The following is a 19,158-nucleotide window of genomic DNA, read 5'->3' on the forward strand; positions in this document are numbered from 1 at the left end:
ATCAATGTGAGGCATAGACCGTGTCATCCTCTAATCAACCCAAATCTTTAACTCCAAGTAGACTCACTCAATTAAATGAGCTCAATATCTCATATTGACTCATTTGGGCATGGCCATGCACTTCGTGGTCTCACTCTATCAAGAATATCGATGTCGCTCCCGTCATATAGGAGGGATAGATCCCATCTACATCACTCACATCCCTCTGCATAATTCATTACATACCTAGTAATCGCCTTTATAGTCCACCCAGTTACGGGTGACGTTTAACGAAACCAAAGTACGTAACTCCTTATGTAGGGATCCATGGTGACTTCAGGTCCAAGGACTAGTAGTCATACTAATAGCCACATGAAAAAGTATATGACACCCATATAACGATCCATGATACTTTCTCATGGCGGGTCATTCAGTATACATTTTCCAATGCATACCCATGTGTCAACTTGATATCTCTATATCCATGACTTGTGAGATCAAGTCATCGAGTTGACCTACATGCTAGTCTTATTGCATTAACATTGTCCCTGAATGTTAATACTCGACTAGGAATGATTAAGAGTAGTGTTCCCTATATCATCTCACTATCGGTTCAACTAACCGATTGATATAGGTGAGAACCATCTACTCAAGGACGTTATTATACTTAGTTTATTTGGCACCAATATAAGTAAGTATAATAACCAAAAACCAAATGCCTTTATTTATATAGAATATGATACAACAAGTCTAAAAATACAATCATCAAATGATTGGCTCTAGGGCTCTAGCTAACAGAGGCGACCATGGCTCGGTTCATTTGTGGCATGAACCGTGAGATTGCCAATATTGTTGAGCTGCATCACTACGTGGAGCTTGACGATGTGGTACACATGCCAATGAAAGTTGAAAGAAAACTCAAGAAAGGAGTGCGATCATCTTCCAAGTATGAGGCTGCAAGTTCATCCAGAAGTGGGGATCATCAAAACCAACTGAGAAAGCAGTTTCAAAATCAAAGGGAGAGACGAATGTGGCCAAGACACAACCTAGCAACAAAGATAAGGGTAACTCATCTTCCTAACCTCAAAGAAATCGTGACATCAAATGCTTTCATTGTTTAGGATCAGGTCATATTGCTTATCAATGTCCAAACAAGCGATCAATGATCATGTTGGATAATGGGGAGATCGAAATTGAAGAGGAAGATGAAGGAAATGAGTCCACTCCATCAGTTGAAGATACTAGTGATGTTGAGCTTGCTATTGATGGCCAAGCTCTTGTTGTGCTAAGAGCTCTCCTTATGCAAACCAAGGAAGACGATGACAGGCTGTAAAGGGAGAACATCTTCTACACCCGCTGTCATGTGAAAGATCGGGTATGCGGTTTGATTATTGATGGTGGCAGCTGTGTTAATGTGGCAAGCAAGTTAATGGTGGACAAGTTTGGCCTACCTACCTTGAAGCATCCAAAGCCGTATAAACTCCAATGGCTCAATGACAGTGGAGAAATGAAGGTAACCAAGCAGGTCCTTATTTCATTTACGATTGGAAGGTACACGGATGAGGTTCTGTGTGATGTTGTACCCATGCAAGCTAGCCATTTGCTTCTTGGAAGACCGTGGCAATTTGACAGACGGACCACACATGATGGGTACAAGAACCGCTACAGCTTCAGCAAGGATGGTAGGAACATTACACTTGCACCTTTGACACCTCGTCAAGTATTTGAGGAACAACTCCAGATCAAAAAGTCCGTTGCAGCAAGAGGAAAAGGTGTGGCTGAGATAAAAAAGAAAATGAGAGTGAAAATAAAAAAAAAGATGGTGGACTAAGAATAAAAAAAGAGAGTGGAGAAAAAGAAAAGATTGAGAGTTCGGCCTTGAAAAAGAAAGAAGAAAGAAAAATGAGCTTCTATGCAAAAGAAAGAGAGATCAAAAGTGCTTTTAACTTTGATAGATCGATGATCTTGTTTCTATACAAGGAGGTCTATCTTTCTTTGGCTGACCATAATATTTCTTTGCCTAGTGTTGTGATGTCTCTTTTGCAGGATTTTAAGGATGTCTTTTCCGAGGATACGCCACCTGGGTTACCACCCAAAAGAGGAATCAAGCATTAGATTGATCTCATTCTGGGAGCTTCCATTCCAAACCGACCAGCTTATCAAAGTAGTCCAGAAGAGACCAAAGAGCTTCAAAGGCAAGTTGAAGAACTTATGACCAAAGGACATGTTCGTGAAAGCATGAGTCCCTGTGCTGTGCCGGTGCTGCTGGTTCCAAAGAAAGACGGGGCTTGGAGGATGTGCGTGGATTGTCGAGTTGTAAACAAGATAACGGTAAAGTATCGTCACCCTATTCCTCGCTTAGATGACATGCTTGATGAATTGCATGGATCCACTATATTTTCTAAGATTTATTTGAAGAGTAGGTATCATCAAATTTGAATTAAGGGGATGAGTGGAAAACAGCTTTTAAGACAAAACAGGGGCTATATGAATGGTTAGTGATGTCATTTGGATTGATGAATGCTCCTAGCACATTTATGTGTCTCATGAACCATGTGCTACGTGCATTTATTGGAAAATTTGTTGTTGTTTATTTTGATGACATTCTGATCTATAGCAAGAGTTTGCATGACCATATTAATAATTTGAAATGTGTGCTTAAAGCTTTGAGGCGTGAAAAATGTTTGCTAACCTTCAGAAATGCAGCTTTTGCATAGATAGGGTTGTTTTCCTTGGATTTGTTGTTAGTTCCAGAGGCGTGGAAGTTGGTGAGGAGAAGGTGAAAGCTATCAGGGAATGGCCTACCCCTACCACCATCACTGAAGTAAGGAGTTTTCATGGCTTAGCCGGGTTCTATAGGAGGTTTGTGCCAAATTTCAGCACCATCGCTGCCCCTTTAATGGAAATCATCAAGAAGAATATTGGATTTAAGTGGGGAGAGTCACAAGAGAAAGCCTTCAACGCATTAAAAGAAAAGCTAAGTACTGCTCCTTTACTACTACTAGATTTTTCTAAGGTTTTTAAAATCAAATGTGATGCTTCTGGTATTGGTATAGGTGTTGTTCTTATGCAAGAAAAGAGGCCAATTGCCTACTTCAGTGAGAAGCTCAATGGTGCAGTGTTGAACTACTCAACATATGACAAGGAGCTCTATGCATTGGTGCGAGCTTTGGAGACATGGTAACATTACTTGTGGTCCAAGGAGTTCATTATTCACACGGACCATGAGTCACTGAAGCATTTGAAAGGCCAAGGTAAATTGAATCGTAGACATGCTCGTTGGATTGAATTCATTGAAATATTTCCTTATGTGATCAAATACAAGCAAGGAAAAGAGAATGTGGTAGCAGATGCTTTGTCACGCAGGTACACCCTTATCTCTACCTTAGAATCAAAGTTTCTTGGATTTGAGCACCTGAAGGAATTGTATGTGAATGATGCTGACTTTGTTGATATCTTTAAAGCATGCGAAAAGGGTGCATTTGATAAGTTCTATATGTTGGGTTTTTCGGACCGCAAAAACTGCTTTTTGCATTGCGGAACCCCCGAAACCCGGCCACCGGATCCGTGCGAAGAAATAAAATTTCGTAAAAACTTTCACGTACGAGTTTTCTAAGCCTAGATCTACTTTAAATCTACAAGATAAGAATTTACCCTTGATGCGAAGCCCTTCACTTAATCCCGCTCGTCCAAGGTTCGCCGGATCTCGAGAGTATCAAAGTAGATACTCCTCTATGTGTATCCACACAAGCAAGAGATGAAGAAACCAAACAAAAAGGTGTGCTAGCACCTTTGAATGGTTCGGCCAAAGAGGAGGAGAGGGAGAGAAGAAAGCTTGAGAGGAAGAAGAAGAAATGAATGAGAATGAATTCTCACCTTGTGTAACCCCCAAGTGGCCGGCCACTTTAGGCTTATAAACTCCCATGGAATATCAAGAGTCAAGTCTCTTGATCTCCTCCATGAGGTGGCATTTGGTCAAGTCAAACTTGACCAAATGAAGAAGCCTTGATGATGTGGCATTGGTCAAGTCAAAGTCAAGTCAAAACTTGACTCTTCATCTTACTACTTAAGTCAAGTCAAACTTGACCACTTTTCTCCCTTGGTTGATCTAATCTAACCATTGGTTCAAGTCAATTTTAATTTAATGAATCTCTATTCATTGAATTAAATTAATTAAATGAGTCTAAATCCAAATTAGACTAACTTAACACATGAACCAATTTGAGTCCAACTCAATTAGCTCAATTTGGATTACTCTTAATCCAATTTGGTTCATCACATGAACCTAATCATTTAGGTTCATCAAATGAACCTAATCTCCATCTAATTGCCCTTTGTGTGTGACCCTATAGGTTCTTATAACGTTGGCAATGCTCCTAAACCCATTTAGAAGCATAAGTAATGAGCGATATCTAGCAACACATCATTACTACCCAAGATATAAGAATGTTGAGATCCAACATCACCTTGTGACTACTAATTGTGACTCTTCACAATATAGGACATTGTTCTTCTATCCTAGACATCTAGATTGATCAATATGAGGCATAGACCATGTCATCCTCTAATCAATCTAAATCTTGAACTCCAAGTAGACTCACTCAATCAAATGAGCTCAATATCTCATATTGACTCATTTGGGCATGGCAATGCACTTAGTGGTCTCACTCTATCAAGAATATCGATGTCACTCCCGTCATATAGGAGGGATAGATCCCACCTACATCACTCACATCCCTCCGCATAATTTGTTACATACCTAGTAATCGCCTTTATAGTCCACTCAGTTACGGGTGACGTTTGACAAAGCCAAAGTATGTAACTCCTTATGCAGGGAACCATGGTGACTTCAGGTCCAAGCACTAAAAGTCATACTAATAGCCGCATGAGAAAGTATATGACACTCATATAACGATCCATGGTACTTTCTCATGACGGGTCATTCAGTATACATTCTCCAATGCATACCCATGTATCAACTTGATATCTCCATATCCATGACTTGTGAGATCAAGTCATCGAGTTGACCTACATACTAGTCTCGTCGCATTAACATTGTCCCTGAATGTTAATACTTGACTAGGAATGATTAAGAGTAGTGTTCCCTATATCATCTCACTATCGATTCAACCAATCGATTGATATAGGTAAGAACCTTCTACTCTAGGACGCTATTATACTTAGTTATTTGGCACCAATATAAGTAAGTTTAATAACCAAAAACAAATGCCTTTATTTATATAAGAATATGAGACAACGAGTCCATACAACAATCATCAAATGATTGGATCTAGGGCTCTAATTAACAATCTCCCACTAGAACTAGTGCCAATCAGTGTAGGCTCTAAGGCATAATGACCTAGTGTGACCATCATGCTTTCTCTGTGCCAAAGCCTTGGTCAAGGGATCTGCGATGTTAGCCTCTGTGGGTACCCTGCAAATCTTCACATCTCCTCTCTCAATAATCTCTAAAATGAGATGAAAGCGCCGTAGTATGTGTTTGGTCCGCTAATGTGAGCGAGGTTCCTTAGCCTGCGTAATTGCTCCATTGTTGTCACAATAGAGCTCAATAGGGTCAGCGATGCTAGGAACCACCCCAAGTTCAGTGATGAACTTGCGGATCCAAACTGCCTCCTATGCTGCTACTGATGCAGCAATATAATCAGCCTCTGTTGTAGAATCAGCAATTGTGTCTTGCTTCGAATTCTTCCAGCTCACAGCACCACCATTTATGCAAAACACGAACCCTGACTGGGATCGATAATCATCCTGGTCGGTTTGGAAGTTGGCTTCGAGTTCTATTGTAATGCACCTCTTATGAATGGCCTCTATGTTCTAGACTTTGAAAACCCAATCTATAACATAAATATCAAACGGTTCAAGTCTAATAATTTGAACCAAACATATCTCTGACATTGTCGCCTAGGTCACATAAATGAGAGTCGCATATCCCAACTCCATAAGGATGGACTTTTGGACTCATTTAATTTGAATCATATGAGGCATGCGAATCTTGTCTTCGAGACAAGATGACAAAGACTTCATTTAGTGGACATGGTGAAAGGGCTAATGATCTGTTAAGACTCATACATACAAATGTATGTGGGTTTTTCAGAATAGCTGCTAGAGGAGGCTATTATTACTTCATCACCTTCACTGATGATTTCAGTAGATACGACTATGTGTATCTGATGAGACACAAATCAGAATCCTTTGAAAAGTTCAAAGAATTCAAGAATAAAGTACAAAACCAACTTGGTAAGAGTATTAAAATACTTCGATCAGATCGAGGTGGGGAATACCTTAGCCAAGAGTTTCATGACCATCTCATTGACTGTGGGATCATATCTCAGCTCACTCCACCTAGAACATCACAATGGAATGGTATATCAGAAAGGAGAAATCACACCTTATTAGATATGGTACGATCGATGATGAGTCATACAGATCTTCCTACTTCCTTCTGGGGGCATGCTCTAGAGACGGCCGCTTTCACACTTAACCGAGTTCCATCTAAGGCCGTCATAAAGACACCATATACGATATGGACTGGGAAGAGTCCCAAGATGTCTTTTATAAAGATTTGGGGTTGTGAGGCTTACGTTCGATGACAAGTCTCAGATAAACTTGGATCCAAATCAGACAAGTGCTATTTTGTAGGATATCCCAAGGAAACAAAGGGATATTACTTCTATAATCCCATAGAAGGCAAGGTGTTTGTTGCCAGAACTGGTGTCTTTCTAGAAAGGGAATTTAATTCTAGAAAGACTAGTGGGAATGAAGTCGATCTTGAAGGAATTCAAGATACACAAACTAGCACCGATGCCTTAATGAAAATTGAACAAGCACCACAAGAAGTTGTGGAGCAACAACCTGTTCAAGTAGCACACGCTCTACGCAGATCTGATAGGACCCGCCGTTAACCTAAGAGATATTCATTTCTCTTGTCTGACCACGGTGATGTAGAGCTTATTTGTCTTGATGAGCCTACATCTTATCAGGAAGTTGTATAGGGCCCAGATTCTGAGAAATAGCTAAAGGCCACGAGATTCGAAATGGAATCCATGTACACTAACCAAGTATGGACTTTGGTTGAACCACCTGAAGGGATCAAACCCATTGTGTGTAAGTGGGTCCTCAAAGTAAAGACTGACATGGATGGGCATAAGCATAACTATAAAGGTAGATTGGTAGCTAAAGGTTTCAAGCAAATTCATGGTATAGACTATGATGAAACTTTTTCACCAGTTGCGATGCTTAAGTCCATTCAGATTTTACTTGCTATAGCAGCTTACTATGATTATGAGATCTGGCAGATGGATGTCAAAATCATATTTCTTAATGGAAATCTACTCGAGGATGTGTATATGACACAACCTGAGGGTTTTGTAGATCCAAAGCATGCTAGAAAGGTTTGTAAGTTGAAAAGATCCATTTATGGATTAAAGCAAGCTTCTAGAAGCTGGAATCTTCAATTCGATGATGCGATCAAAACGTTTTGTTTCATTAAGAATGAAGATGAACCTTGTGTCTACAAGAAGGCTAGTGGGAGCACAGTCATCTTTCTCATATTGTATATAGATGACATACTACTCATTGGAAATGATATCCCTACTCTTCAGTCAGTGAAGACATGGCTTGGGAATTATTTTTCAATGAAAGACTTAGGTGAAGCAACCTATATTTTAGGCTTTAAGATCTATAGAGATGGATCTAAAAGATTGGTTGGCCTAAGCCAGAGTACATACATTGACAAGATGCTTAAACGTTTTGCCATAGAGAATTCCAAGAAAGGACTCTTGCCTATGTCACATGGTGTGTGTCTTTCGAAGACTCAATGTCCCTCTTCTAAGGTAGAAAGGGACCGCATGGATCAGATTCCTTATGCATATGCTATAGGGTCTATCATATATGTCATGCTTTGTACTCGCCCAGATGTCTCATATGCTTTAAGCATGACGAGCAGATACCAGTCAGATCCAGGTGAAGGTCACTGGACAACAGTCAAGAATATTCTTAAGTACTTAAGAAGGACTCAAGATTATTTCTTGATCTTTGGAGGCAATGAAGAGCTTGTTGTAAAGGGTTACACCGATGCTAGCTTCCAAACAGATAAGGATGATTACAGATCATAGTCAGGGTATGTGTTTTGCTTAAATGGTGGTACTGTGAGCTGGAAGAGTTCAAAGCAGGACACAATCATTGATTCTACAACAGAGGCCGAGTATATTGCTGCTTTAGTTGTAGCAAAGGAGGCTGTTTGGATCAGGAAGTTCATTACAAAGCTTGATGTTGTTCCTTGTATAGTGAGTCCAATAGACTTCTATTGTGATAACAATGGGGCTATTGCACAGGCTAAGGAACCTCGTTCTCATCAGAGATCCAAACACATACTACGGTGATTCCATCTCATTCGAGAGATTATTGATAGAGGAGATGTGAAGATATGCAGAGTACTGACCGATGATAACATTGCAGATCCTTTGACCAAGGTTTTGGCACAGAGAAAGCATGATGGTCACACTAGGTCAATGGGTATTCGATATCTCAGTGATTGGCACTAGTGCTAGTAGGAGATTGTTAGTATTAGCCCTAGTATCAATTATGAGATGATTGTAAATGGCTTATTTTGTATCGTATATCATTATTAATAAATGGTAAAGTTGGTTATTATATTTATTTCAGTTCAGTGCCAATTGAATAAGTATAATAATGTCCTTGGGTAGTAGGTTCTTATCTACAGTATATCAATTGGTTGAATTGATAATGAGATATTGTAGAGAGCACTGCTCTTAACTATTCCTAGTCGAGCATTAATATACAAGGACAATATTAATGTGTTGAGACTAGCATGTAGGTCAACGGATGACTTGATCTCACAAGTCATGGATATGAGATATCAGGTTGACACATGAGTTTATATTAGAGAATATATATTGAATGACCCGCCATGAGAAAGTTTCATAGATCGTTATATGAGTATCATAAGCATTCTCATGTGACTATTAGTATGAACAGTTATTAGACCTAAAGTCACTACGGTTCCCTACATTAGGGGTTGTGTACTTTGGTATCGGCAAACATCAGCTGTAACAAGGTGGGCAATAAAGTCGATCACTGGGTATGCAATGAATTATGCGAAGGGATGTGAGTGATGTAGATGGGATTTATCCTTTCCATATGACGGAAGCGATATCCGTAGGCCCCTTGATTAGTAGGACACAAAGAAAGCATGGTCATGCTCAAATAAGTCAATATGAGATATTGAGCTCATTTGATTGAGTGTGTCTACTTAGAGATCAAGAAATACAAAGATTGATAAGAGGATGACATGATATATGCCTCATTGATCAATCTAGATATCAAGGATAGAGGACCAAATCATACAAGATAATAACCACGGAAAGGTTAGGTCGGATCTCGACTTTCTCGTCACTTGGGTAGCAATGATGCCTTGCTAGATGTCACTCATTGCTTATGCATCTAAATGTTGATTTGGGTACATTGCCAACGTTATGAGAACCTATTGGGTCACATACAAAGAACAAGTAGATATAGAGATGTATTCCTATGATGAATAATTGGATTAAGTCTAATCTAAATTGGACTTATTGAATTAGACTCAATTGGATCTAATTATTGGATCAAGTCCAATTCAAACTTGACTTGAGGAAGTCAATTCAAATTAATGAAAAAGTGATTCATTGAATTTGAATTGCATGAGAATTAATTGAGTAAGACTCGATTGAATTAGACTTGAGTTAGACTCGAGTGAATTAGACTTGAGTTAAACTCAAGTGAACTAAACTTGAGTTAGACTCAAGTGAATATGTAATGAGAGAGTATTCATTGAATTGTTGAAATTCAATGAATCACAATATTCAATTTTTGAAATTGAATATGAAAGGAGGAGTTTTCAAAATGGTCCTTAATGAAGAGTGAATACTAATTAAGGCTCATTAATGGGATTAATGAGCATTAAGTGTTTTTCATTAGATGAAAATACTTAAACCATTTTTCTCTCATTTTTCCTCACTTCTTCATTCTCTTTTCTCTTCTTCTTCCTCCCTTGGCCGAAATCACTCTTGGTTGCTAACACAACCATATGTGATTTTTCTTCTCCATATTTGAGAGTTTTTATGACAAACGGAGGAGTACTTGTTCATGTGGATACCGAAAGAGGCACGGACACTTTGATCATGTTGAGATCCAAGCAGTCGGAAGATCGAGTGCACGCTACAAAGGTATAATCTCATGATCTTTAGATCTAACTTAATATAAGTTTTGTTTCCCTTCGCATGGATCTTCTAGAGGAAATAGGTTTTTCCGTTGCGCGTTTGCGTGTTTAGCAACCTATTCCCTTACAGAAGTAACCCTAGGTACTAGGAGGTGGTAACCCTAGGTTCTGGAAAGTCTTGGCGGGTCATGTACTTTAGGCGAAATCTTAGAGTTGGGGACTCTAGGTGAAAATCCTGGTGGTCACGTACCAGGTGAAAGACTGGATAGGTCGAGAATTGGACGTCCAACGGTAAAGTCCTGAAGTCTTGGGTACTGATCAAAAGTTTACTCGGTCTGGAGGATCGATCTGGCAAAAGGTAAACTCTCTTGAGAGGAGTAAGTGAGGACACGTTCCCCGAAGAGGGAACAATATGGGTCGGTTCGACCTAGGATTTTCGAAGGAAATCCAAAAGTCAGAACCGGATAGTTCGAAGGCTGTCAAAAGTTATATATTACTTTACTATTATTTTCTATTGGTCTAACTATGTTTTGCATGGAAACTAACATTTTGCAAGTTGAAGTTTCGGCCTTGATTAGTCGACCGAATCTCCAATCAGCAAGATCAGATTTCCAGCGAGTGGACCGGATTTGACTAGGGGATCGGTCCACTAAACCAAGATAAGAAGTGACTTGATCAAGCCGAGTCAATTGGATCGGAGATCATTAGTGTATTGGTCAACCGAATGATGGGATCGGTCGACCAAACAAGACTTCTATCCGAACAGCAGAACCTGGACGGGAAGCCGGGCCGATTCAGGCAGGATCGGTCGATTGATTTGGGGGATCAGTTGATCAATCAGAGTCAAGTCAAACCTAATCCCAAGATCAGTTGATTTAGATCAGGTCTGAGGTGGCTATAAAAAGGGGTCTCGACCAGCACTTCGGATAACAAATTTAGAACAACTTACGCTCTTGTGTGCTGCTCCGAAACACTTCAACAACATCCAAACACTGCTCCAACGACGACCAAGTAAGAAGACTAATTTCACCAAGTTGTTAGTAACAAGTTATATTTCAATATTTGTAAAGCTTCATACTTGTACTTGTTCTGTGTAAAGAATTTTCGGATCTATAGTGATTGCAGAATGAAAGTGATCAACTATCGCGGGCCTTGGAATAGGAGTCGTCGCAGGCTCTAAACCAAGTAAAATCAAAGTGTTAGCACTTGCTTTTCATTTCTATCTTGTTTCTTTATTTCCGCTGCATATATCTCTAATCGAGTTTTTTAAAATGAGTGAAAAAAGCCACGAGTGCTATTCATCCCCCCCCCCCCTCCTCTAGCACGAATCGATCCAACACTATCTTCTTATACCCACTGAGTTATTGTACTCACTACCCCTTATTTTTCCTCTATTTCTATGTTAGCAGGTAGAGGATGTGTCATGTCATTAAGAGGTTCTGGCTGTCGATCCCACTCGAGTTTAGATTTTTGTTCAAGTTGTTTTATTTTTTATTTCACTACTACTATTTTTATGTTTTCTTTTCCTTGTTGAATCGATGTAATTTTGTTAAAATGGTATAACTGTTATCTTGTGTAGTTGTAGTATGATCTCCTGTACAAAAATACATATACGCATTTGTTAGTGTAATTTGCACTAATGGTCTAACTCAGGTTTTGATGAATGACAAGTGAGTTAAGCTAGGTGTTATTATAATTTAACCTTGTTACTGAGTGTACTGGGTTGACTAACATGATGGGTCAAGAGGACCTGACACCAGGCAGGAAGTCTAGTCGAGATGTGTGATTCCTAAGTGGTGAAGTCCGAATGTGCGATTCCAACAAGAGATCAAGATGTGCCATTCTCAAGTGGTGAAGTCCGGATGTATGATGCTGGCAAGAAGACCTGGTGAGTCAGATTGACGTCAAGTAGGTAACTTGACACATGGTAAGTAGAGGTAAGTCACTCAAGGAGAGTAACTAAGTGAAGACGTGTCCTGGCTGAGGGGACAGTAGGCATCAGTCTAATTTAGGTTCATTTCAGAAACCTAAATTAAGACCCTGACTAGATCCTAGTCTGAAAGATAGGGTCAAAGTCATAAATTAATCTTATTATTGTTGTGCTAACTTTATTTTATAGGTTACATATTGTTGTGTTGAACTAACCTAACTTACAGGGTGAAAGGAGCAAAAAGGACTAGGTGAATAGTACCCAATATGCCTTCAAGCATTGTAAGACGCCTTCAGTATTATTATTCATGGAAGATGCCTTTGGTGCTATGGAATGCGCCTTCCATTGGATAAAATTCAGACCTCATTGCAGATAAGGAGCAATGATTTTGAGATAGGATTTTACTTATGGAAGCACCTTCAAGGCTATGGAAGGCGCCTTCCACCCTCCATAAAAGGGGATCTCGAAAAAGCATTCAATATCAACTTCTATACTAGCTTCTACGCATCCGATTGGCTTTCTAACTACTCTGAATTTCTGCTGCTGCCTGTTAGTGCAATCGACCTCCAAGGTTTTAATGTTCGACAAATATGTTTAATAGAGCTTGATTAAGGGAAGCCCTAGTCGTGGCTATGCAAGGGTGAGAAGTCAACTGAGTGACTAGTCCTAATTGTGATTAGGCAAGGGAAGTCCTAGTTACTGCTATGCAAAGGAAATCTCGATAGATCGTGGAAGCCAGGTAGAAGGATTGGGTAGGTCTGGAGGACGCGATATTAAATCCCGGGTGGGTCAATCCGATGCTGAGTCCTGATGAGTGAAGCAAGTGGAGAAAATCCTAGAAGGAGGTAATCTTAGGTAACGAGAAGTCTTGGAGGAGTGAACTCCAAGCAAAGTTGATCAGATGGTTTCCGGTCGACCATGCACAGTCGACCGAACCAGCGGATCTTGGTAAATCTAAGTTTAGTTTTACCATATTGTTCTGTATTACTATTATTACTATTAGCTAATGTAGTATTGCATGTAAAGTCTTAGTGGATCGGGGATCAAACATTGAGTAGGTATGTTGAGGTAAGCAAATAGAGGAGTGATAGTGAGGTCGTGTTCTGGAAAGGAACAAACCTAGGTTACTGATCCAACTGAAGAAATCGAGAAGGTTTCCAAGTTGAGATTAAGATAGTTTTACTGTCAATTATTACTCATGCATATTTCTACTCATGCATTATATATTATTACTTTCCTAACTTTGTTTTGCAGAAAATATATGTCTAACTCTGTGTTGTAGGATCATATGACCCCTTAAATTTCAAAAGGTCATAACTTTTAACTCTGAATTCAGAATCAGTCTCTGTCAGTGGCCACATGTCCACAACTCAGAGATCTTCATTTAAACAAGGGTTTGGTCAATTGAACAAGAGGTTCAGTCAATTGATCAGGGAATGTTATTAGTCAATTGAACGGAGGTTCGGTCGATCGAACAGGCAAAAATGGAGAAACCTATTCGGATCACAAACATGGTATCACAGCATGATTAGCCGACTAAAACTAAGGATCAATCAACTGAACCTAAAATAGAAATGATAGAAGATCAGATCAAATCTTCGTTGGAATGAAAATTTAGGGGATTGGCTGATCGATCAAGTTGATCAGTCGACTGAACCATAAATGCATGCAAATCATATCTTAGGGTAGAAGGAAAGCAAGGTGTTTAGTCGACCGATAAGAGGATCAGTCGATCGAAAGAATCAGTTGATCGAATGACTTTTCGGTCGACCGAACGAGACTTATAAAATGGGTACTCGAGGTCCGAGCTGAAGCAACTCTGCCATCTGTTTTGAATTAGTTCTTTGTTCGTGCTCCTAATATTCTACGCTCCATCTTCACAAGCAAGCTACTCCATCAAGAAGTGCTAGTGAGCTTTGCTTCTTATTCTTTGTCGGTATATTTTATTGATGCGTGTAGATTATATACACCTACCTGTACATATATTTTGATGCACATTCACATACTTTTCTTATGCTTGATTTATGCATTTCCATACCCTTGTCATATTTTCAGCTTAATTACTCTTTTTGTCGAAGATATACTCTTTATGTGTATCTTTGTTGATAGGAACTACTTTTAGAGTGAAAATAGCATGCGTCAATGAATCAAAGAGCAAGTAAAGGCAATTGACATTAGTCGTGTGATCTCACACGACCGTGTCATTATACTAGAGGAGGAGCAGCAAAAGGCCATGTGGATTCACACAGCCATGCCATCCATCTAGAAGCTAAGAAGCACATGTCCGTGTAAACTCACACGGTCGTGCCACTCATCTAGGGCTAGAGAAGACCACGGTCGTGTGGTTGCACATAGTCGTGTCACTTGACCAGAAGCCAAGAAGACTCCAGCCATGTGGATCTCTCACACGGTCGTGGCACGGGCCGTGCCAGGCCCATGCCCTGCACTATATAAGGGGTTCTTTATCCCTTCTCTAAGGGTATAAGGCTCTCCCCTTGGGAGACTCATCTTGGTGTTGATCCACGCCCATTTCAATCTCCATTCAATGATCTGAAGCTGATCTCATCATCTCATCGACTCTGGAAGCGAAGTATTCGATCCAAAGATTACTCAACACAATAAGATAAGCTTTCTTCTCCCTTCTTCCTCTAGTTGGGTTTGAATGCTTTCTATCTTTATGTCTTTAGATTTATTTCCTTCCATTATGGAGTAGATCTATTATTCTAGGATTAAGGGAGTAGTTGTAATTATGTATTGATGTAATAACTCATGGTTATACCTATTTCTTATCTATATGACCTTTTCAAGCCTTGCATCTATTCGATCTTATGTGTATGTGATTCATCTATGCTTAATTATCATGTTTTATTGAATGTTTATATAGAATTGTTAATCCTGTAGAGGGGATGGCCTAAATTGAATGACTGAGGGGCCCTAGTAACAGAGATAACCTGTTCGCTAACATCTAGGATGTTCCCTTGAAAGGAGAAATGATTCTCACAAGGAAGTAAGGAATCGTGCGCATTTACTATCTCTATATCTATAGCAATTAAGTAGGAATGTATTATTATGATCTACGACCGAGGTGCCCTAGTGACAAGGGTTAACCATTTTTGGATTTTATAGGAATCATCTCTATTCGATACCTAGGGATATTGACCCAATTATCATTGCCAGTTTGACATTGTAAGGGAAAGCTGACAATGAATCTAACTTCTTACAAGACCATGTTAATTGAATATAGGCAATAGGTGGATCATGATGCATTAGTTAACATCACAATGAAACTGAACTCTTAGAGCATCTTCCCAAACTAAAACCTTCCACTTTCTCTCTTACTCTTTCTTTCCTCTTTTGAGTCTAGTTCTTCTTTCTTAGAACTTAACTTGCAACCATAGATTGTTTAGCTAATTCAACGTGAGAAATTGCTAGTGCTTGTAACCAGTCCCTATGGGTTCATTATCTTTTGTATTAATGACGATGTAACCGTGCACTTGCGGTGATGTAACATGTTTTTGGCGTCATTGCTGGAGACTGTTTTCGATTAACATTAGTTGATTAACATATGAGTTGTTCTAGACATATTAATAGATTTTTTTATTTTGCTTATTTGCTTTTATTTCTACATCTACTTTTCTTATTATTAGTTTATAGTTCAATTTTGCTTTTCTTTCATTTCTACTTTTACTTTCTTGTTTCTCATTAAGAATTTTACTTCTTGTCTTTAATTTTTGCATATTTCCTCATAATTTTTTTTTAGATACTATGAGCAGTAACATGTCAAGCAGGCCTTTAAGGGAATTTTCTGCACCCATTTCTGCAAGATTTATGTCTCCTATTATGCAACCTTATATTGAAGAAAATAGTTTTCAACTAGATCCAGAGATAATTACTATGATACAAGGTCACAAATTTAGAGGAAAAATATCAGAAAGCCCTTATCTACACCTTGAGACATTTCTAGAGCTTTGTGATATTGTAAATTGTGGAGGAGTGTCAGCAGATGTAGTTCGATTGATGACATTTCCTTTCAGTATCAAGAATAAAGCAAGAACTTAATTATATTCCCTCCATCATCAAAGCAACACAAGTTGGAGACAATTAGAGTAGTAATTTTTAAATCACTTTTTCCCTCCAAGTATAACGGTTTACATGAGGAATTGCATTACAAATTTTGCTAAAGCAAATGGAGAATCATTATTTGAAGTATGGGATAGATTCAAGAGCCTACAAAGATAGTATCCTCATCATGGCTTGGAAAAATGGCTGACTCTACACATATTCTATAAGGGAATTTCTTTCTCAGATTAATTAGTATTATTTGGATTCATCAGCTGGGGTTCTTTTATGAATAAAAGTATGGATGAAGCATATATATATATATACATTAATTGATCAAGTAACATTGAATTTCCAAGAATGGTTAGATAGAAGTTGGATGGAATTTCCCCTGAGAACTTTAGAAGTGCAAGCCATAAAGGTAAAAGAGCCTGTCAAATAAAATGGAGTTTGACCTTCTAAGATTTTGGAAAATCACAAGTCACAGAATAAGGGGTTCAAACAATTGGAAGCAAGGATTGATAGCATAGTTCAAAATGGTTCAAGCATGACCTCCCTCCTACACAAACAAGGTCTAGTGAAAAGTGTAATGATATTAAGTTGAGAAGTGGCATGAATCATGAAGAATTTTTGGAGAAGGACTTGTATAGAATTAAGGAGAAAAATAATAGAAAACCATAAAAACTCAGTTCCATTACTCCAAAAAGTGTCCAAAGGCCACAAATTCCTTTCCCTTAATGGTTGATCACACCATCACTAGACAAGCAAGTTGAACCTCAACCATAAGCTTAACCATTCCCAAAACCTCCACTAAGGATTCCTTTTCCACAAAATCTAGTGGGGACCAACAAAGATAAAATTTTGACAAATTTTGTGATTCTAATACGGTTGAGTGAAGATATCTTGATGTATATAAAGATGAGGACTCTTCAGATGAGGATTGTAATGTTAATAAAATGAGTTGTAAATTTTTAGATCTACCTCTAGGGTTTACAAGGTATTATAGTGAAATTGAATTATGAATATAGTGTGGTAGATCAACTTAAGAATGCAAATGAAGTCAATGATCCTCATATAGTTGATTCTTCTCATGAAGATATTGATGTAGGAATATTCTTCACCACTTGTGTTGATGTTAATGATATGGAAGGATGTGTAGGGAGCTACATTGTGGAAGCAGCATCTCAAGAATCACCTCCTTTGTCCACAACCCTTGGAGACAATGAGAATTTCAAGAATTGAACATGTTTGGATCAATATGTAGAGACGTATGCGGAGTTAGCAGAGTCTCAAGAATCACCACCTTTGGTTACACCAAATCATTATTTAATTCAGAGGAACTCACACCCACATGTCTAGAACTTTCAAGTATCTCTCATCAAAACAAGAGTTCACTTGGGCTAAAAATTAGAAACTCAGTCCGAACCGTCTTTGACCATCTGAAAGAACTTATAAGAAGACAAAGATAGAGAGAGTGATACTTCACTTTATATATCCTCTGATGAAAGCTCCCTACATAATAAAAGCCCTTGGTAAGAGGGTGTTGAAATATATTACCACTCCAAGATCACGATTTCGATGAATCTATTGAGGGGTCAAGCTAAAGACCTAAAATATGCGCTTCTTGGGAGGTAACCCAAGTTCAATCTTGCTTTCATTTTAGTTTTAGTTTTTTTTCTAGTTTCTTTATTTCATTCATAATAACTCTAGTCCCTCTACTTAATTTTTCTTATTTATTTCTTTTTGTAGAATTCTGAGTTATAGAGGATTGTGAGCAGCGGATAGAGGAGTATCTTCAAGCACATGAATGTCAACCATTTGGAGCTCATCACTTGGTAACTTCTCTAACTTCATAAATCTCCTCCATATTTTATATCTAGTTTTCATTGGGATAATGAAAAGTATAAGTTTGGGGGGATGTGTTGGTTTATAATTTAGTTTTTTCTTGTTTCTTTTTGCATAATAAAATTTTACTAGTTGTATCATTCATCACATCATGATTATTTGTTCCTTAGTGCAAAATACTAGCACGTTTGTTGTTCATGTGATTTATTGGTTACTTATGGTGCTAGTATGTTTAGTGATCTATCTTTTTCTATCTATGATAGCATGAAGTGAGTAAAGTTTTTACTGTAAGAGTTTAAGTATTGGCCTTTTTTAGGATCTCTATACACTATGTCTAGTTTTGACAGTAGATAACTCTGAAAATAGTCATGATTCATAGAACTTGATTAGTACTAGTATTTTATATGGTGATTTCTCAAACTATATTTTAGTTACTAGATGGGGCTCGCATCATGTCAGCTTATTTGGAAAAATTAAAATATCCCAACATTTGTATTTATGTGCATTTGTGTTCAAGTGTTGCATCTTGCAATCACTAAAAAGAAAAAAAATGATGATAAAAAATGCATGAATAAGGGATATAAAAAATAGTTATCATAAGTGGAGACTAGCAAGTTACCCCTTTGATACTGAGTTAGGTTACTAGAAAAATAACTGCTATGTTTCTCTTGATATCGAGCACGCCTTTGAGACCATGGGTAGATTGAGGAGGATGAACCACGTGTGTGGCAAGTAAGTGTCTATCACTAGAAGCATAAGGAACACAATTTTATGATGAATTGACTAGGCTTAGGAATTGAAACTTGAAAAACTTAGGCAACTATTTTACTGAACACGGAGAACTACTACTTAAGTCCTACTCAAACAACTTTTGTATCTTACTCACCAATGAAATCATTTGATAGGATTAGATTGACTTGCTAGAGATTATGAAGCACTATTTAACCACATGAGTTTAGATGCAGTTGTTGTTTGAGGACAAACAAAGGTTTAAGTCTGGGGTGTGATGTGCGTAGATTGTATACACTTTTATGCAAGTCTTAATGCACATCTACTTGTATTTCATGAGTATAATCTATGTTTATTGCACCCTATTTCATTATAATGT

At 38.3% G+C, this 19,158-nt stretch overlaps 1 protein-coding gene and 1 non-coding gene across 2 annotated transcripts; one reads left to right on the forward strand and one right to left on the reverse strand.

The window, feature by feature from the left end:
• The first annotated feature begins 785 nt into the window (after positions 1-785).
• LOC122004313 lies at positions 786-3,163 on the forward strand. The gene is made up of 5 exons (XM_042559221.1): positions 786-951; positions 1,101-1,308; positions 1,384-1,751; positions 2,135-2,310; positions 2,678-3,163. Exons 1-5 carry the CDS (start codon positions 786-788, stop codon positions 3,161-3,163), a joined length of 1,404 nt encoding a protein of 467 aa, XP_042415155.1.
• Positions 3,164-16,296: 13,133 nt separating this feature from the next.
• On the reverse strand, positions 16,297-16,402 carry LOC122007611. Its single transcript, XR_006119065.1, has one exon. It is a non-coding gene; the product is annotated as a small nucleolar RNA R71 (small nucleolar RNA).
• Between the last annotated feature and the right edge of the window lie 2,756 nt (positions 16,403-19,158).

Source organism: Zingiber officinale, chromosome 7B (genome assembly GCF_018446385.1).
Source record: "Zingiber officinale cultivar Zhangliang chromosome 7B, Zo_v1.1, whole genome shotgun sequence".
Taxonomy (NCBI): Eukaryota; Viridiplantae; Streptophyta; class Magnoliopsida; order Zingiberales; family Zingiberaceae; genus Zingiber; species Zingiber officinale.

Bases quoted from the DNA above. Each gene is read 5' to 3' on its own strand.
- LOC122004313 (XM_042559221.1), top strand. From the start codon at position 786: ATGGCTCGGTTCATTTGTGGCATGAACCGTGAGATTGCCAATATTGTT. The intron at 952-1,100 runs GTGGGGATCATC...TTCATTGTTTAG, and splicing joins GGCTGCAAGTTCATCCAGAA to GATCAGGTCATATTGCTTAT. The intron at 1,309-1,383 runs GTAAAGGGAGAA...TGATGGTGGCAG, and splicing joins AAGGAAGACGATGACAGGCT to CTGTGTTAATGTGGCAAGCA.